At 33.4% G+C, this 15,279-nt stretch overlaps 1 protein-coding gene across 11 annotated transcripts in view; it reads left to right on the top strand.

Annotated features, from left to right (window-relative positions):
* The window catches only part of SLC4A10 (solute carrier family 4 member 10), a 307,876-nt gene that overhangs the window by 83,352 nt on the left and 209,245 nt on the right, over positions 1-15,279 (top strand). For 7 of the 11 annotated variants that reach the window (XM_082691268.1, XM_082691263.1, XM_082691261.1 and 4 more), the window contains exon 2: positions 3,865-4,000. The exons of the other annotated variants lie outside the window; for them this stretch is intronic. In XM_082691268.1, coding sequence (XP_082547394.1) covers positions 3,920-4,000 — 81 coding nt within the window. In that variant the 5' untranslated portion in view covers positions 3,865-3,919. The remainder of the gene's footprint in view (positions 1-3,864; positions 4,001-15,279) is intronic. 11 annotated transcript variants of the gene reach the window in all.

The following is a 15,279-nucleotide window of genomic DNA, read 5'->3' as shown; positions in this document are numbered from 1 at the left end:
TGTTTTTAAGATGCTGACTGTTTATTATTTGGTATAGTCTGACATTCAAAAAATCATTAACTACATAAAGTTACTTTTGATCTATGCTTTTCACTCTTTTGGTTCTTTCTTCATTCAGACCAAGGGGGTTCCTTTGTTATGCTTTGGTCTTCATCTGTTTTATCAAAGAGAGATCGTTAGGAAAAATGTAGAAGGATTGTGTCTTATTATTACAAGAATACCTTCATTACACTGCTATGAGTAGCACATTGTATGAGTAATTTCTTTTACAGAGCAATGGTTATCCAAAAAATGAGTATCTATTAGTTTTAGGTGGTTAATCCATGCTAAATTATTATTAAGTGGTCCAGTAATGAATTATAAATACATAACTTTTCTAGTTAAATAATTTTGTCAACTGGAGGGTAGAGAAATTAATAGCTTTGTATTCCAGATTTCATATTTTTATTGCAGAGATTAAGTGTGTTGGCAAGAAAACACTGAAGAAAATTAGATTATATATACTAATTAATAATGGGCATGAAAACAAAGTTTATATCTGTTTTGACAAAATATGTGAAAGAAAACTCAATGTTCTGTTCTGTTTATTTCTAATTTATTTAGTCATTTATAGTAACTTTGTTATGCACATTATGAGAAGACAAGGAACGAAGAGAAAATAAGTCTTCACAATTTTCTGGCTATTTTATAAAAACCAGACATATACATATGCAAAAGATAAATAACAACACAACAGAGCATGTGATGAAAGTATATTGATTGTCAAAATGAAATCTGTAATAATAGAGGAGGTTAGGAACAAATCATACATTTCTTTCTCCCTCATTTTTCACATTCAATCTCCAAATCCTATCCCTTTTAACTAAAAAGCATTTCTAGAGCCTATAGATTTCTTTCCATTTCTACTGCTAACACTTTTGTTCAGGCCATAATTATCCCCTGCCCCAAATCATATAACTTGCCTTTCTTCCTCTAGTTTTGTTTTACACACTCATTTCTATGCCACAGAAATGTTATGTTTGATGGCTTCTCATTCCCCTAAGGATAAAGCTCAGTGGCTTCTAGATTTTAAATGGATTCTAAGGCTTCCCATGCTTGGTCTTTGGCTCATTCTTCTAGCCTAATCTCTCCCTTCTGTCCCAGTTCATTGTCCAACCACTTGTATTTACCATTCCCTGAATATGACCTGCTTCTCAGTTTCAACAGTACTTGCTTAAGGAGATACTCCTGATCCCTAGACCAGGGTCAGGGGCCCTGTTACTGTCGTTACATTGCCTCCTAATTCTTCTGTTATAAGAAAACGTGTTTAAAACTTGTTTAATTATCTGCTTCTGTGATGACATATTTTGTGTTGTCATGAAGTTCCTAGCACATATACAGTGTCTGACGCATAGAAGGGGTTTGATATTTTATACATTAAAGAATGGATGTAGAAAGGAAGATGATGTAGTTTAGGAGGATCTTGTTGAGAAGATAGGTCTTCAAGACTGAGTTCCTATTTTGATTATAGCAAGAGAGGAAATACTGCATAGATAAATCATGTTTCCCTACATATAATTTTCATCCAGGTGTGTGATTGTATACATACAGCCGAAATACCAAATTCTTTGTCTGGACTTGCGTAGTTAGAGGTAATAATTTCTCTAAAGGGATTGTGTGATCAGGCTCTTAAAGAAGCCTGATTTCTTTATTTTTCACAAAAAAATAGTATATATTTAAGGTGTGGTAACTGTTTTCCCCAGATATATTGAGATATAACTGACATGTAACGTTGTGTAAGTTTGATGTATACAACATGTTGATTTCATACATTTACATAAAGCAAAATAATTATCACCATGGTACAACTTTCAGGTATGTATATACTATAGTACTAACAATAATCACTATGATGCACATTAGATCCCCAGGACTTATTTATCTTCTAACTGGAATTTTCTTCTCTTTGACCAACATCTCCTCTCCCCTCCCAATTCCCCTACCTTTCCCGCCACCCCCCAGCTTCTTGAAGAAGTCCAATCTTTAAGATTCAGTTTGATTAGTCTCCATGATAATACGTATCATACCCATCAAATATCATGAGTGGGAGAAAGGAAATTATACTGAGCTATTAGTCTACATTTATCTAAAACATTTTCTGTAAGCACTTTAGCTATCATCAAACTTCATTTAGTTTATTTCACAGGTATATATATTTAGTTTATTTTCATAGGTATATAAATAAAGTGTTCATTAACTCAGGCTATACTCAATGTAAAGGCTGTTTTAGAACAATAATACATTGTACTTGGTGTCTTAATTTTGTATTTTGGTTTTTTAAAAATATTTTTTAAAATTTTTATTATTTTTTAAAGATTTTATTTATTCATTGCGAGAGAAGGAGAGAGAGCATGAGCAGGGGAGAAAGGCAGAGGGGAAAGCAGACTCTCCACTGAACAGGGAGCCTGATGTGGGGATTGATCCCAAGACCCTGGGATCATGACCTGAGCCAAAGGCAGACACTTAACCATCTAAGCCACCCAGATGCCCCGTGTCTTAATTTTTAATTCAGTTAAATTGATTATGATTTTAGCCTATTTTTTTGTTGTGTTTATAAAATGCAATCTGTTGTCACATGGTAAAGAAAATATTTCCACATTACACTGTATGTTAACTAACTAGAATTTAGGATTTAGAGCCCCCCCCAAGAAAATATTTCCATTTATCATTTTAGAAGATCTTGTTTCTTTGTTATCAGACTACTTTAATTATCTTAAATATCCTGATTCCACTATGTTGTGGTGAAAGAAAGCATTATAAGAACATTGTTGAACACAGATGAGATGCAGTGAAAAATCACAACAAAAATGCCAATAGTTGACTAAGGTTTCATTCCTAGGTTTAACCATGCAGTTTTGGAATATGACAATGGCATGTTGTGTATGTGAAACTCTTTAGAAGAAAACATTAAAATATAGTTATTTTGATTTGAAGCATGTTGGTCTAGGGAGCATGAAATAAAAATGGTTCTTGAGGGGCCCCTGGATAGCGTGGTCAGTTAAGGGTCTGACTCTTGATTTTGGCTCAGGTTGTGATCTCAGGGCCATGTAAAGGAGCCCTGTGTTGGGCTCCTTATTTGGCACAGAACCTGCTTAAAAGACTGTCTCTCTCTTTCTGCACCCCCTCCACCCCCGCCAGCTCTCTCTCTCAAATAAATAAATAAATCTTTTTTTAAAAAATGAAGCTCTTGGGAATTAAAAATGAATATGCTTTTATCTATTTATCAACTGTTAAACACAGTTTTCAAAGATTGCCCGAAAAAAAAAATTCTTCATTTTTAAGGACTTCTAATTTTGATGGGTTGGATAAATAATGATAGGGAAGTTCCCTTTAAAAGAGAGTACAAAAAAAAAAAAAAAAAAAAAAGAGAGAGAGAGAGAGTACAATTTGCTTATTAAATCATTATACTAAAGCTTAGTCATGTATGAAGAGAACTGCCTAATAATTAAGAATTGAGATTTTAGCATGGCATTTGCAGCAGACACATTTGATACTTAATTAAGTAGAACATTGCTTATTTTTTAAAGGATTGACAAAATCAAACTCTTTTTGGCAAGTGAAATTTTTATAGTAGCAGAAGTGGGAAACCTAAAGGATGTGGCTCATTCTCTGTTTGGATGATGCAGACTTGCTCCAAGCAGTAAGCTTACTGTTTTCAGACAGCATTAGCAGCTTCAGCAAATACAACTGTGTCATCGTCCCTTAATATGGGGTGTTTGTAACTGGAAAGGGGAGACGATAAACAATATATGTGATTTGATATCTTCTTGATGGCTTAAACAGATACTGATGGACAGATCTGCTGTTTGATGTTTTCTTCACTAGCCCTGAAGATGCTGAGACATAGAGATGGCTGTGATTCTCTTTTATAAGACAGGAAATGCAATCTTTAGGGGTTTCTGGAAATAGAAAGGTCATGCAGTCTGGAACCTGTGAGCCTTTTCAATCTCTAAGTCATCAGGTATGACCTCATGAATTATGATGATACTATTAGATTGTAGAGCTATTGATTTTTCTAGCTCTTAGTCATATAGAATATATTAATAGATGTAATTGTTTATTATTATCAGATTTTTCTTAGGATATTTGAACAAGTGATATTTATAGTAATCGATACCAGCTAAACAATATGAATTTTAGAAATGTGTGTGTGTGTGTGTGTGTGTGTGTGTGTTCGTGTTTACTTGAGCTTTCTTTTTTTGGAAAGCGGGGAGTAAGTAAAGATTCTTTTTGGTGATTAAAAGCAAGGTTTGGAGCTCTACAGATTTTTCCAGATTAAGCCTGAATACAGTCAAACTGCATCTCTTATTTCGAATGATAAAAATTGCATAATTTGTTCAAACTGGTAAGGATACCTTGTAGCTAGCTGCTTATAGATAGTGACATATTAAAAAAAAATTATCTGGAATTTCTTAAGCACAGAAATGATGTTGCTACCATTGTAGTGTGCAACCCCACAGCAATACAAGTTTGATGAGTAGAATCGTGTTTACCAGCATCTGAGCTATAAGCTGATTGCCTGAAATTTGTATTTCAGTAACTAAACTGTTTTAAAAGGCATAAACTTAAAATATTTCTTAGATCTATTGAGATAATGATGCTCTTGGTCCTCCTAATGTAGATATCTGCTTAAGGCATTGCTTGTAGCTGAAAGCAGATGATAAATCTGTTTTTGTTTTTGCTTTTTTTTTTTTTACAAAGAAGGCTTGTGACATTTGGGCTTGTTTAAAATTTTCTGATTCAGAGATACTCTGCATTAGCTTACTTTCATTTTCAAAATGAAAAGACTTGACTACATTAAACATGTTAATTACAAAGTAGAGAATCATCATAGCAAAGAATTTGGATTTATATGTCCATTTTATCCTGAAGCTCTGCTATTTATTTTAAACTATTTTTATCAAGTTATAATGCATTTAACTTTGTTATAGCATTCTCTCAGAATGACATAGTAGGGCAAGAAAATGTGCCTGTGTTTGACATCCCAATTTTGAAGAAAAGATATTTTATTTTTTATATTATGCGTATTTCTTCCTTAATTTTAGAGGATTTGTCAGATATTTGACCAGGTATTCCATATTAAATGAGCAAAAAAAGAATGTTGCAGCATTTCTCATCAGAAAGATAGTTTTGTCTTCATAATTCTGTAATATGGTTAAGACTTAATGCCTCATCAAGGTGATGCTATAGTAATAAAAATGAATATATTTATCAGAAGACAGAATTGAAAGTGTAAAACAGTGATTTAATTCAGTTAAGGGGTTAGTTTCTTTTTTTTAATTAAAAACACATTAAAAATTATACCTACTGATATTGGCTATAATTTATATGTTATTCAGGCTACTCAGTCAGCTTATATTCTTATTAGTAGGGAAGATTGCCATATTCTTAAGCTTGATTAGTTTTGGAATGATTTGAATATACCTTTTGGTTGCTACAAAACCTGTTTAATCTGTTAGAATTTATTTCCAGTATTTGCATGTATTAGTCGCTTTGAGTACATTCTGTTTCTTGGCATTGCTTTGGGATTCTTCTAGGTATTGGTTTTACAGCATTCTGCTATTTTTCACTGTATTTATGGCCTTTCAGAGGAATCAAACTATAAAGATTTTTGGTTACTTTCCTTTAGTGGCCCTTACAGGATATCTCAATAATTTTGTAAGGTGAAAAAATTCTAACTTAGATTGTCATTTCTTTTACAAATCAGAGAAAAATTTCTCTCTGTTGCTGTGTCGAAATGCATTACCTTAAAAAGTAAAGATTGGTCAGAATGTCACAGACAGTTAAATTTAATGTCAGCCTTTTTCCCTGTGCGGCAAGATGATCTTGACCTTTTGAAAGGAATTGATTATAAATCTGTCTAGCAATGATTGGTCATCTGCATTTTACAATGGCTGACTCTGTCTTTACTATTTTACATAAGTGTTTCATTTTACATTATGGAGGTTTATAAAGCTAAGCTGTCTTAAAACTATTTGAATATCATTCAGTTCAGTCAGCGTTACGTGGAAGCAGATCATTTGTGCAATATTGTGTTTGGTGTTGGGAGAAATATAGAAGAGAAAAAGTTGTTTCTTGCTTTCTAGGAGATTATGAAAAAATGTACACAATGAGCCTTGTTTACATTTTGAATTGACTTTTCAAAGATGACATGTACAATCAGTTTTAACTTCATATAAACTGATAAATCCTTGGATAAGTTATGTATAACTCTTTTTCTTTTCTTTTAAGTTTCTTGGTATTAGGGCAATAAAAGATTGGGTCAAAGTGATAATTAAGAATTTCATAATTTTAACAACTGCATTAAATTCCTTTATAATGTGTAATTTGTTGTACCAAGGCATTATAAACTGTGAATCAATAAAATAATTTTGTGTGTTTTATAGGCTATAGATGGCAACTGATGTTAAGAGTAAGGGGGCACCTGGGTGGCTCAGTGGTTTAAAGCCTCTGCCTTCAGCTCAGGTCATGATCCCAGGGTCCTGGGATCAAGCCCCACATCAGGCTCTCTGCTCCATGGGGAGCCTGCTTCCTCCTCTCTCTCTGCCTGCCTCTCTGCCTACTTGTAATCTCTGTCTGTCAAATAGATAAATAAAATCTTAAAAAAAAAAAAAAAAGAGTAAGGTGGATCTAGCCCATTAGTAGGAAACAGAAGCAGGGACATCAGGAATAAGCTCAAAACAAGAATGTGACCAAGCCAATCTAATTTTGTTTTATGGAGGGAGAATTGACTTCATAGAGATTAAACTTTAGAAAGAAAGAGTAGCAGGTTTGGGAGTGTTTGATGCTGACTAGGCCACTGGGGAGTTTTTTTCAATAAAATGGGGGGAATAGGATTCACTTCACGTTTTGAGAAGGGGACTGAGAGGAACTTGTTTGGAGGTAGGCCTTAGCCAGCTAGCTGTTGGATATCCAGACACAAGTTCTATCTCTTTCTTACCAGTATGCTGGCTGAAAGTGATAGGGAGGTGGGTAGAGCAGATGGAAAACCCTTGTTTCTCCCAGAATCCTAAACTAGTGCATGCTGCCCAATAGTGCCTCCGAAGTACCTGTTTTCTTGTATTACAGCAACAGAAAATTGATAGGCAATTTTTTTTTCTGGTTTGTAATAGCTAGCTGGGTACATTAAGAGGTGGTCAGTATGGTGGTTAAGTATTTGAGCTGCTACATTTCACTGGGTTGAGATCTTAGTTATTACCATTTACCAGCTGTATGATGTTGGGCAAATTACTTAATATTTCTGGGTATCAGTTTTCTCGTTTGTAATATAGAGATAATGTACCTACCTCAAAGAGTTGTTGTGAAGACTAAGTGAGATAATGTATATAAAACATTTGTAAGACTATCTGGTGTATAACAAGCACATTATTACCAAAATTATTTGTTGACAAGACATTAGTATATACATTCTATGAGCTAAGATGGACGATTGGCAGGTATTAGTAATGGTAGTCATGCAGTTCGGTTTTGTTATCTCTTCTTCATTCTCCTTATCAAATAAGGAATTCAGTTAAAAACATACAGTATACTGGAATAAAGATGGCTATAAAAATTCAAACAAAGAAAAATATTCTTCATCTGATTAAATTCTAACATTACTGACTATAGGAATTGTGATTTGATGAAAAGTGTTTAAAATTTATTTTTGCATCTGCTTGCTAGGCTGACTTAAACTTTTATTAGTAGTCTATGTACAGATTCTTTTCCTTTTAATGTTATACCAATTACTTCATTCATGACAAAAATTGCTGGACCTTGTCAAGTGTCCTTTAGTTGTCGAAGATTAAAATTTAGGAGTAAAAATTCAGGTTTAAGGAAAATAATAGAGAAGTTATATAGCTTAGATTTAGTGATCTGAGTTACTTTTTAATCATTAAAAATGTCTAGGGCAAAAACCTTCACTGAAAGTTAAACCCAACTTGTTTTGTTTTAATTTTTAATTTTATTTGTTAATGAATATTTTTATTCTAGATGAAAGACTAAAATGACATGTGTTATAAATACAATACTGTATATGAATATAATAATCCATGTTCCTATTTGATAGAGTATGTTATTTTGAATTTCTGGTGTTTGTTAATGTAAAAATATCTGTAGTTGACCCCTGAGCAATGGCAAAAGGCGGGGGGAAGGTTAGGGATACTGATTTCTTGCACAGCTGAAAATCTGTGCATAACTTTGACTTCCCTAAAGCTTAATTAAGTCCTAAGAGTCCACTGTTGACCGGAAGACTTACTGATAACATATACAGTCAGTTAATACCTATTTTGTCTGTTATATGTATTATATACTGTATTATTACAATAAAGTGAGCTAGAGAAAAGAAAATGTTAAGAAAAATCATAAGGAAGAGAAAATACATTTATAATACTCTACTGTATTTCTTTAAAAAGAATCCACATATAAGTGGATCTGTACACCTCAAACCCATGTTGTTTTGTCAAGTTCCAGAGTCCAAGTGAATAATTTGATACTTGGATGAAATGTAAGTGCATAAGTGTTACATTTTATGGTATCTTGGCATTGTAGTTCTCTTCTCTTAAGCAGTTTCTCAGTGTGCAAATATTTCCCCCAAATGGCACAGAGTCAATCAAATCTCCCACAATGCAGTTTCTTCAAATAAACAAACATACAGAATCTTAATGATATTCTAGTTAAATGTGTTATAAACACTAAATACAAATAGCGGCAAGAGAATGCGGAAAGTAGGGAGTGCCTTAAAGGTTCAAAAGAGAGAAGAAAGAGCACAAATCATTCTGCTGTGAATTCAGTGGGCAGAATATTTCAGGCTGAGTAGGGAGAAGAGAGGAGAGGCTAGATGAAGAGTTAAGGAAGTATGGAGAAGCTATCAGTTGAGGTAAACCTTGAAGGTAGTCCTTGAAGACTGGCCAAGATGGAGAAAGTTCATTTTGGGCAGAAGAAACAACATGCACAGAGATAGGGAGGCAGAAAGCAAATAATATGTTTGAAAAGTATGGAGTAATTCATTTTGGCTATAGCCTGGTAGGGTAATTCAGATTAACATAGGAAGGTTTGTTAGGACTAGATAGTATAGTCTTGAATGTTAGATTATGATTTCTAAACTGAGCACATTTCTGTGCTGATCTATTTATTCTTGGAAGAAAATAAAATAAAAAACCAAAGAGCAGCACCTATATTTTGCAGTCATTCTTAGAGCTCTAACCCTCTTGAGACTTTGAAAATGAAAATTAAATTCCTGAGTAGATTTAGTAGACAAGGTAGGGGGTAGAAGCAAAATGAAGGATTTTAATAAAATTCTCTATCAAAATTGCACGTGAGAGCATTTCTGTCTATCCACAAACACTCAAAAGTCCTAGATTTCAGATCCTAAGAGACCTCCTGCTTGTCCCTGATGTAAACTCTATTTTATTGGTAGGTAATCTGATTTAGCTTTGGCTTTATTTTTGACATTTCCTAGACCAAGGACAATCTAGTGGGATCATTTTAATATAATGAATATACATGTAACTATGGTGAATATTTGGATAATAAGGACTTCGTCTTCGGGAAAATTGGAAATAGAAATGCTGTTTATAATCACGGGAGTCGTAGGGTTATTTTAACTTTACTCTTTGTTCACTTAGAGATGATAAAGTAAGCCATCATTGCTAAATACTTTTAATAATGCTTGTAAATCTCCTCCACGCACTAGAAGCATTTTAGTATTGCCTATGGTTAATAAAAAAGCTGGGTAACATCCAAAAGCAGATTTCCTTTAGATGTGACAGCTGGGGTGTGACTTTGTTATCAGACCCAGGAAGATGGTATTTGTGCATGGGAATTGTGAAAAAATTGGAATTGACTACTTTTACTAGCACATTATCCATATAAAGTATGTCAGAAGTGAAACTAGTGGAAAACCACAAGCATGAGTAAAAATGAAACTGGACGTAGTAGCTCTTCTGGCTCTATTTTTAGCAGACCCATATAATTGAGAATTTTCTGTTTCTTCCTGTAGAAGTCTGAATTACTTGAAAACCCCATCTTCTAGATATTGTGAGGTTGTTTTAATAATCCTTGTGCTTCACATTGCCAGAAAAGAGTTATATTTATAGTAGGAACCCAACAAAATTTTAGTACTTGGTTTAGAATCATGATCCATTTCTGGGAGAAACCTTGGAGATCATTGGGCTTTGGGTTACTTTAAAATTTAAAACATTTGAACATTTTTTTCTCAAAAAAAAAAAAAAAAGTAGGTAAAGACATTTAGTGATGTGACCCTTTCCCTACCCCATGCCTTTCAAAAATGATAATATTGGTATTGATAATGATATGCCTTTATCAAACTCCTCTTGTACTGCATATAAATATGTACATTTATTCCTATCCATTTTTTTAAGGTTTATTTATTTATTTTGGAGAGAGGGAGAACATGAGTTGGAGGGGCAGAGGGAGAGGGAAAGAGAATCTCAGGCAGACTCCATGCTGAGCATGAAGCCTGATGCAGGGCTCCATCTTACAACTCTGAGATTAGGACCTGAGCCAAAACCAAGAGTTAGTTGCTAAACTGACTATGCCACCTAAATGTCCCCCCCCCCCATTTCTTCTTCTTCTTCCTTTTTTTTTTTTAAATATTTATTCAATCTCATAAGAATTTGAGTCTATTGCAAAGTATAGAGGGAGGCAGTATAGCATAATAGTTAACAGCTAGTTATCAACCTGGATTCCCTTGTTTGGGTCCCATATCTTCTACTTCACTAGCAGTGTTTGTTTTAGGAAAATTACCTGATCCCTATTTTCCTCAGTATTGTTATCTGTAAAATGGGGATGCTAAATTGCTAATCTCTGGAGTTCTAATGAGAATCAACTGAATTAATCAATTAATACAAATAAGGTACTTGAAACAGTGTCTAGCTTAACAAATATTAATTATTAAAATTACTTTCCACTGGAAGGAGCTTAAGTATTTACACACATATTTAGTACATATGTGTATACATACATACACATATGTGTATATATGTGCATATACATTATACTTTAATTATAGACAGTATACTAAGTAAGACAGTATACTAAGTAAGCTACACTGAGTAGCTTGCCTAGGATTAAAATTGCCAGCAAAGGATAGGAAGATAGGGGATTCAAACTGGAAAGTTTGCTCCAGAGCTCTTGCTCTTAACCATTGTGTTATACTGCTTAAGATTATATACACTTGAATTAGATAGCTATGAGTAAGTTAGTATATTCTAAATGCCAAACTGTGACAAGAGATGTCAAAGCAAATTCAAACTGCTGTGGAAGACTTCATGAAGAGGATTTAACTTACTTTCATTATAGTCTTTTTTGTTTTCACTTCCACTACCAAAAATACGTATTAAGTCATTAGCACAGTTCCTGCCATAGTGCTCCATAAATTATGGTTATTATTGTCATAATCTTTCTGATAATTTTTTTCTGAATCTTCCCTAGTTGGTGCAATGTACTGTGTGAAAATCATGTACTCATTTATACTCATGACTTAACTTACCGACTAGTGATTCTTAATTGTGACTTTGCATCAGAATCGAATATTTAGTTTTTTAAAAATACTGAGGCACCAAGCTTATCTCAGAAGTACTAAAGTCTATGGAGATAGAATCCAGGCTTCCACATTTCCAACAAGCTTTTCAAGTGAATCTCATGAGCAGCCAGAATTGAGAACTGCTGCTTCACTTGGTGATTTCAAAATAGAGTAGAATTCCAAATCTATAGCTCAAATCTACATCTTAACTTCATTCTGGTGTTTCAGACATTGCATTTTGTTAGACATCTCTGCTCATTTCTTTTATAAATATCTCAAACTTGGTATGTCCCAAACTAACTTATTATTTTATCTTCAAAACCTCTTTGCTTTCCATAGCATAATGACCTGATCATTTTTTTCAACTTTTTTTATCCCAATCTTAGATCCAATTACTAACCAAGTTATGTACATTCTTTCTCGTAGGGAATCTACACTTGATCTTAGCCAAAAGGCCGAGAAGCGATTTCTCGTAGGGAATCTAAAGTTTATCCCTTCTTTCCATTCCCCATTGTCTTGACCTTAGTATGAATTCATATTCATTTTTCCCTTCAACTATTATAATCCTTTCTTAACCGATATTTCTTTTTCTTTCCATTTCCCATCCCCAAAGCAACCTACTCATTACCATTCAGCTGCCTTAATACTCTTTTCCGAATGTGAACCATGAATAGGGATGTGCCTACTTAAATTAATTCTAAGGCTCATCATTACTTTCAAGATAATTTTCAGAGTTCAGATAAGTAAGAACATCAGTATCTGTCTTTCTCTGTCTGACTTATTACTTGATGCAGCATAATACCCTCAGTCCATCTATGTTGGCACAAATAGCAAAATTTCCTTCTTTCTCATGGCTGAATAATATTCTGTTGTATTTATTTTGTCCATTTATCTACCATTGGGCAAATTAGGTTATTTCCCTATCTTGGATATTGTGAATAAAGTGATAATGAACACAGGAGTGTAGATAGTTCTTGAGATCGTGATTTTCTTTCTTTTGGATATATACCCAGAAGCAGAATTGCTGCATCATATGGTAGTTCTATTTGTAATTTTTTGAGGAATGAGGAAGTGACATTTAAACTTAGCCATCTTTAGTTAAACTTAGTCTAAATTCTACTAGTTAGAGAGAGACTCTCTCAAACCTTTTAAAATGCTGACCTTTTTGCATATAATGTCTTTGGTCCCTCATTTATCTTTGTATTTGCCTGACTCACTGTTATGCCTATTTAGATTAAGACACTAAATGCCTATTTAGATTAAGCATTGCCTCCCATTGAAATATTGCCTATTCCTTCAGAGTGAATTAAGTTTTTTTCCCTGATGTTCCTGGATTCTAAAGTGAAGCACAATACATTATACATTGTAGCCATGATTTTTCTTGTCTTGACTATAAACTGTTTAAGGGCAAAGGCAGTGTCTTATTTCTTTAATGCTAACACAAATACAGTGCCTGGCAGATGGTAACTACTTAATAAATTTTTGTTGAATAACAAAATGGAGAATTAGTATGAAAAGTTCATGGAAAAAATATGGCCTGGACACCAATAAGAATTCATATTACCTGAGGTATATAAGTAGGATGGAACCAGACTAAAGTATTTTAAATGTAAATTAAAGAGTTTTAGGTTTTATGGTTAACTAATATAATGCTTTTGCCGTGTTACATATTGACCTGCTTTCAAACCAGTCTCTACCCCTTAATAGCTAAGGGTTCTGGGAAAGTTTCTGAGCCTCTTTAAGTCTCAGAATACTCATCTATTTTTGAGGATTTCTAATGAATAAACATCTATAAAGTTTTAGCACTGTGCCTGGCACATTGCAAGCATCATAATGAATGTTAGTCCTCCTGAAACTGCTTCTCCTCCTCTTCTCCCTGCCTGTGCCCCCCATCTCTTCCTCCTCCTTCTTTTTTGTTAGTTCTTCTTATTATTGCAATCATATGGAAAACTGAGAAAAGTCAGACAGCTAAGGGACTAACAATTTCAGACTGCACAGTTGGAATTATCCAGTGACCACTCAGATTGCCATCAGAGAAAGAAAATGTTAGTTCTAGTTCTAGCTCTACTTTTGCCTTACTGTAAAGCTTGAATGTGTCTGAATTGACTCATACAAAAACTTACAATGAAAGTTATAGTATTAATGCTTTCTTCACGAGGATGTTATAATCATTTGGGGATTTATGTCTTTTGAAATTAATCAATATTAAAAGAGTGGGGATTTATATCTTTTGAAGTCACTGATATCACATGCTTTTGTATAAGTTGTGCCATTTGTCTGGAATGCTCTTCTTTTTATTCAACTTGATAATTTTATTTGTCCTTTAAGATTCAGTTTAAGCATGAGTTAGTGGTATTATTGCATTCTCGCCAAAATAATTAATATTCATAGTTAATATATTTATTTTCTCTAATATAATTAATATAATATTAATTAACAATTATAAAAATTGAAATTGTTCTGTAAAACACCTCTGTGATAAAATTAGGAACCAAGCACAATAAAATTAAGCTAAGGTAGACACTACATACTAAATACCTGGCTACAAGACTTTGTTCCACATATAACCTATGGCTTTTTGCCTTAAACATGCATCTTCTTCAAGCATAATGGCAATCAGTTCTTTTCAGTTACTTGATATTAGAGTAGTCATAGCTAACTATATCTGTCTGTTTGCCAATCATTTGATTGACTAAATCAGGAAGATATACTGTTTCTATAGAATTTGAAGTCATATCTTTCTTTGTTCTTTCTATTCTTCTTCCCTCCTTGAAAATTCTCTAGAAACTTAGAAATAAATGATACAAATACAATGCATTTTAATGTATTCTTTTCCAAGTTACTATTATTTAAGAAAATAAATTCTTATATAAACTTTCATGTATATGAAGTTCATATTTTATCTATTAAAAGTACTTTTAGTCGTTGGAGATGACCAGTTCATAATTAACTGGATGTTCTTTTAAATGTTTTCACATTTTTATCTATATGTTAAAGATTTATATTCGTTTATTTGAGAGAGAGAGAGAAAGAGAGAGAGTGTGCACAAGCTGGGGGAGCGGGAGAGGGAGAAGCACACTCCCCACTTATCCCAGGACCCCAAGATCATGACCTGAGCCCAAGTCAGATGGTTGAGTCACCCAGTCACCCCTAATGTCACCCCTAAATGTTTCATATTGTAAATTACAAATGCAACTACCACAAGGCCAGTGTTAATGGATTTGGCCTCTCAAAAGCAGGCAATTGAGCAGCAATTGTATTCTCTTCTCTGATCCTTTCTATTGTCATCTTGTACTTAGAAAGCTGATCATTTACCTAAAATGAGAATAGCTTATCTTGAATGTCATATTAATTCATTTCTTCGTTTTGTGTATGTTCTCCAAACTTAGACTGATTTCTTTCAGAAACTTCAGAAGATGGAGAAATCTGAAGTAGAGAGGAAATGGAAGCTGTGTTGTATGATTAACTGAGATTTTTGTTTTAACATTTTGGGGACCTGAGTTTTCTCATCTTTAAAATAAGGATTATAGATTTGATGATTTTAGAGTTTTCCCAAAATCCATATTCCAAGTCCATTATTCTAATAGTTTATTTTAATATTTTAAGTCGATATGACCCTTTCTTTATTTACATACTTAAAATTATCTGTTGAGAGCATTTACATTTTTTCTCATTGCTTTTTTTGTAATGTTGACTTTTTTTTTCTTTAGACATTT

This window comes from Mustela nivalis (assembly GCF_964662115.1).
Source record: "Mustela nivalis genome assembly, chromosome: 11".
Lineage (NCBI taxonomy): Eukaryota > Metazoa > Chordata > Mammalia > Carnivora > Mustelidae > Mustela > Mustela nivalis.
The sequence above is the reverse complement of the archived record's forward strand: the minus strand, read 5'-3'. Positions and strand labels throughout refer to the sequence as shown.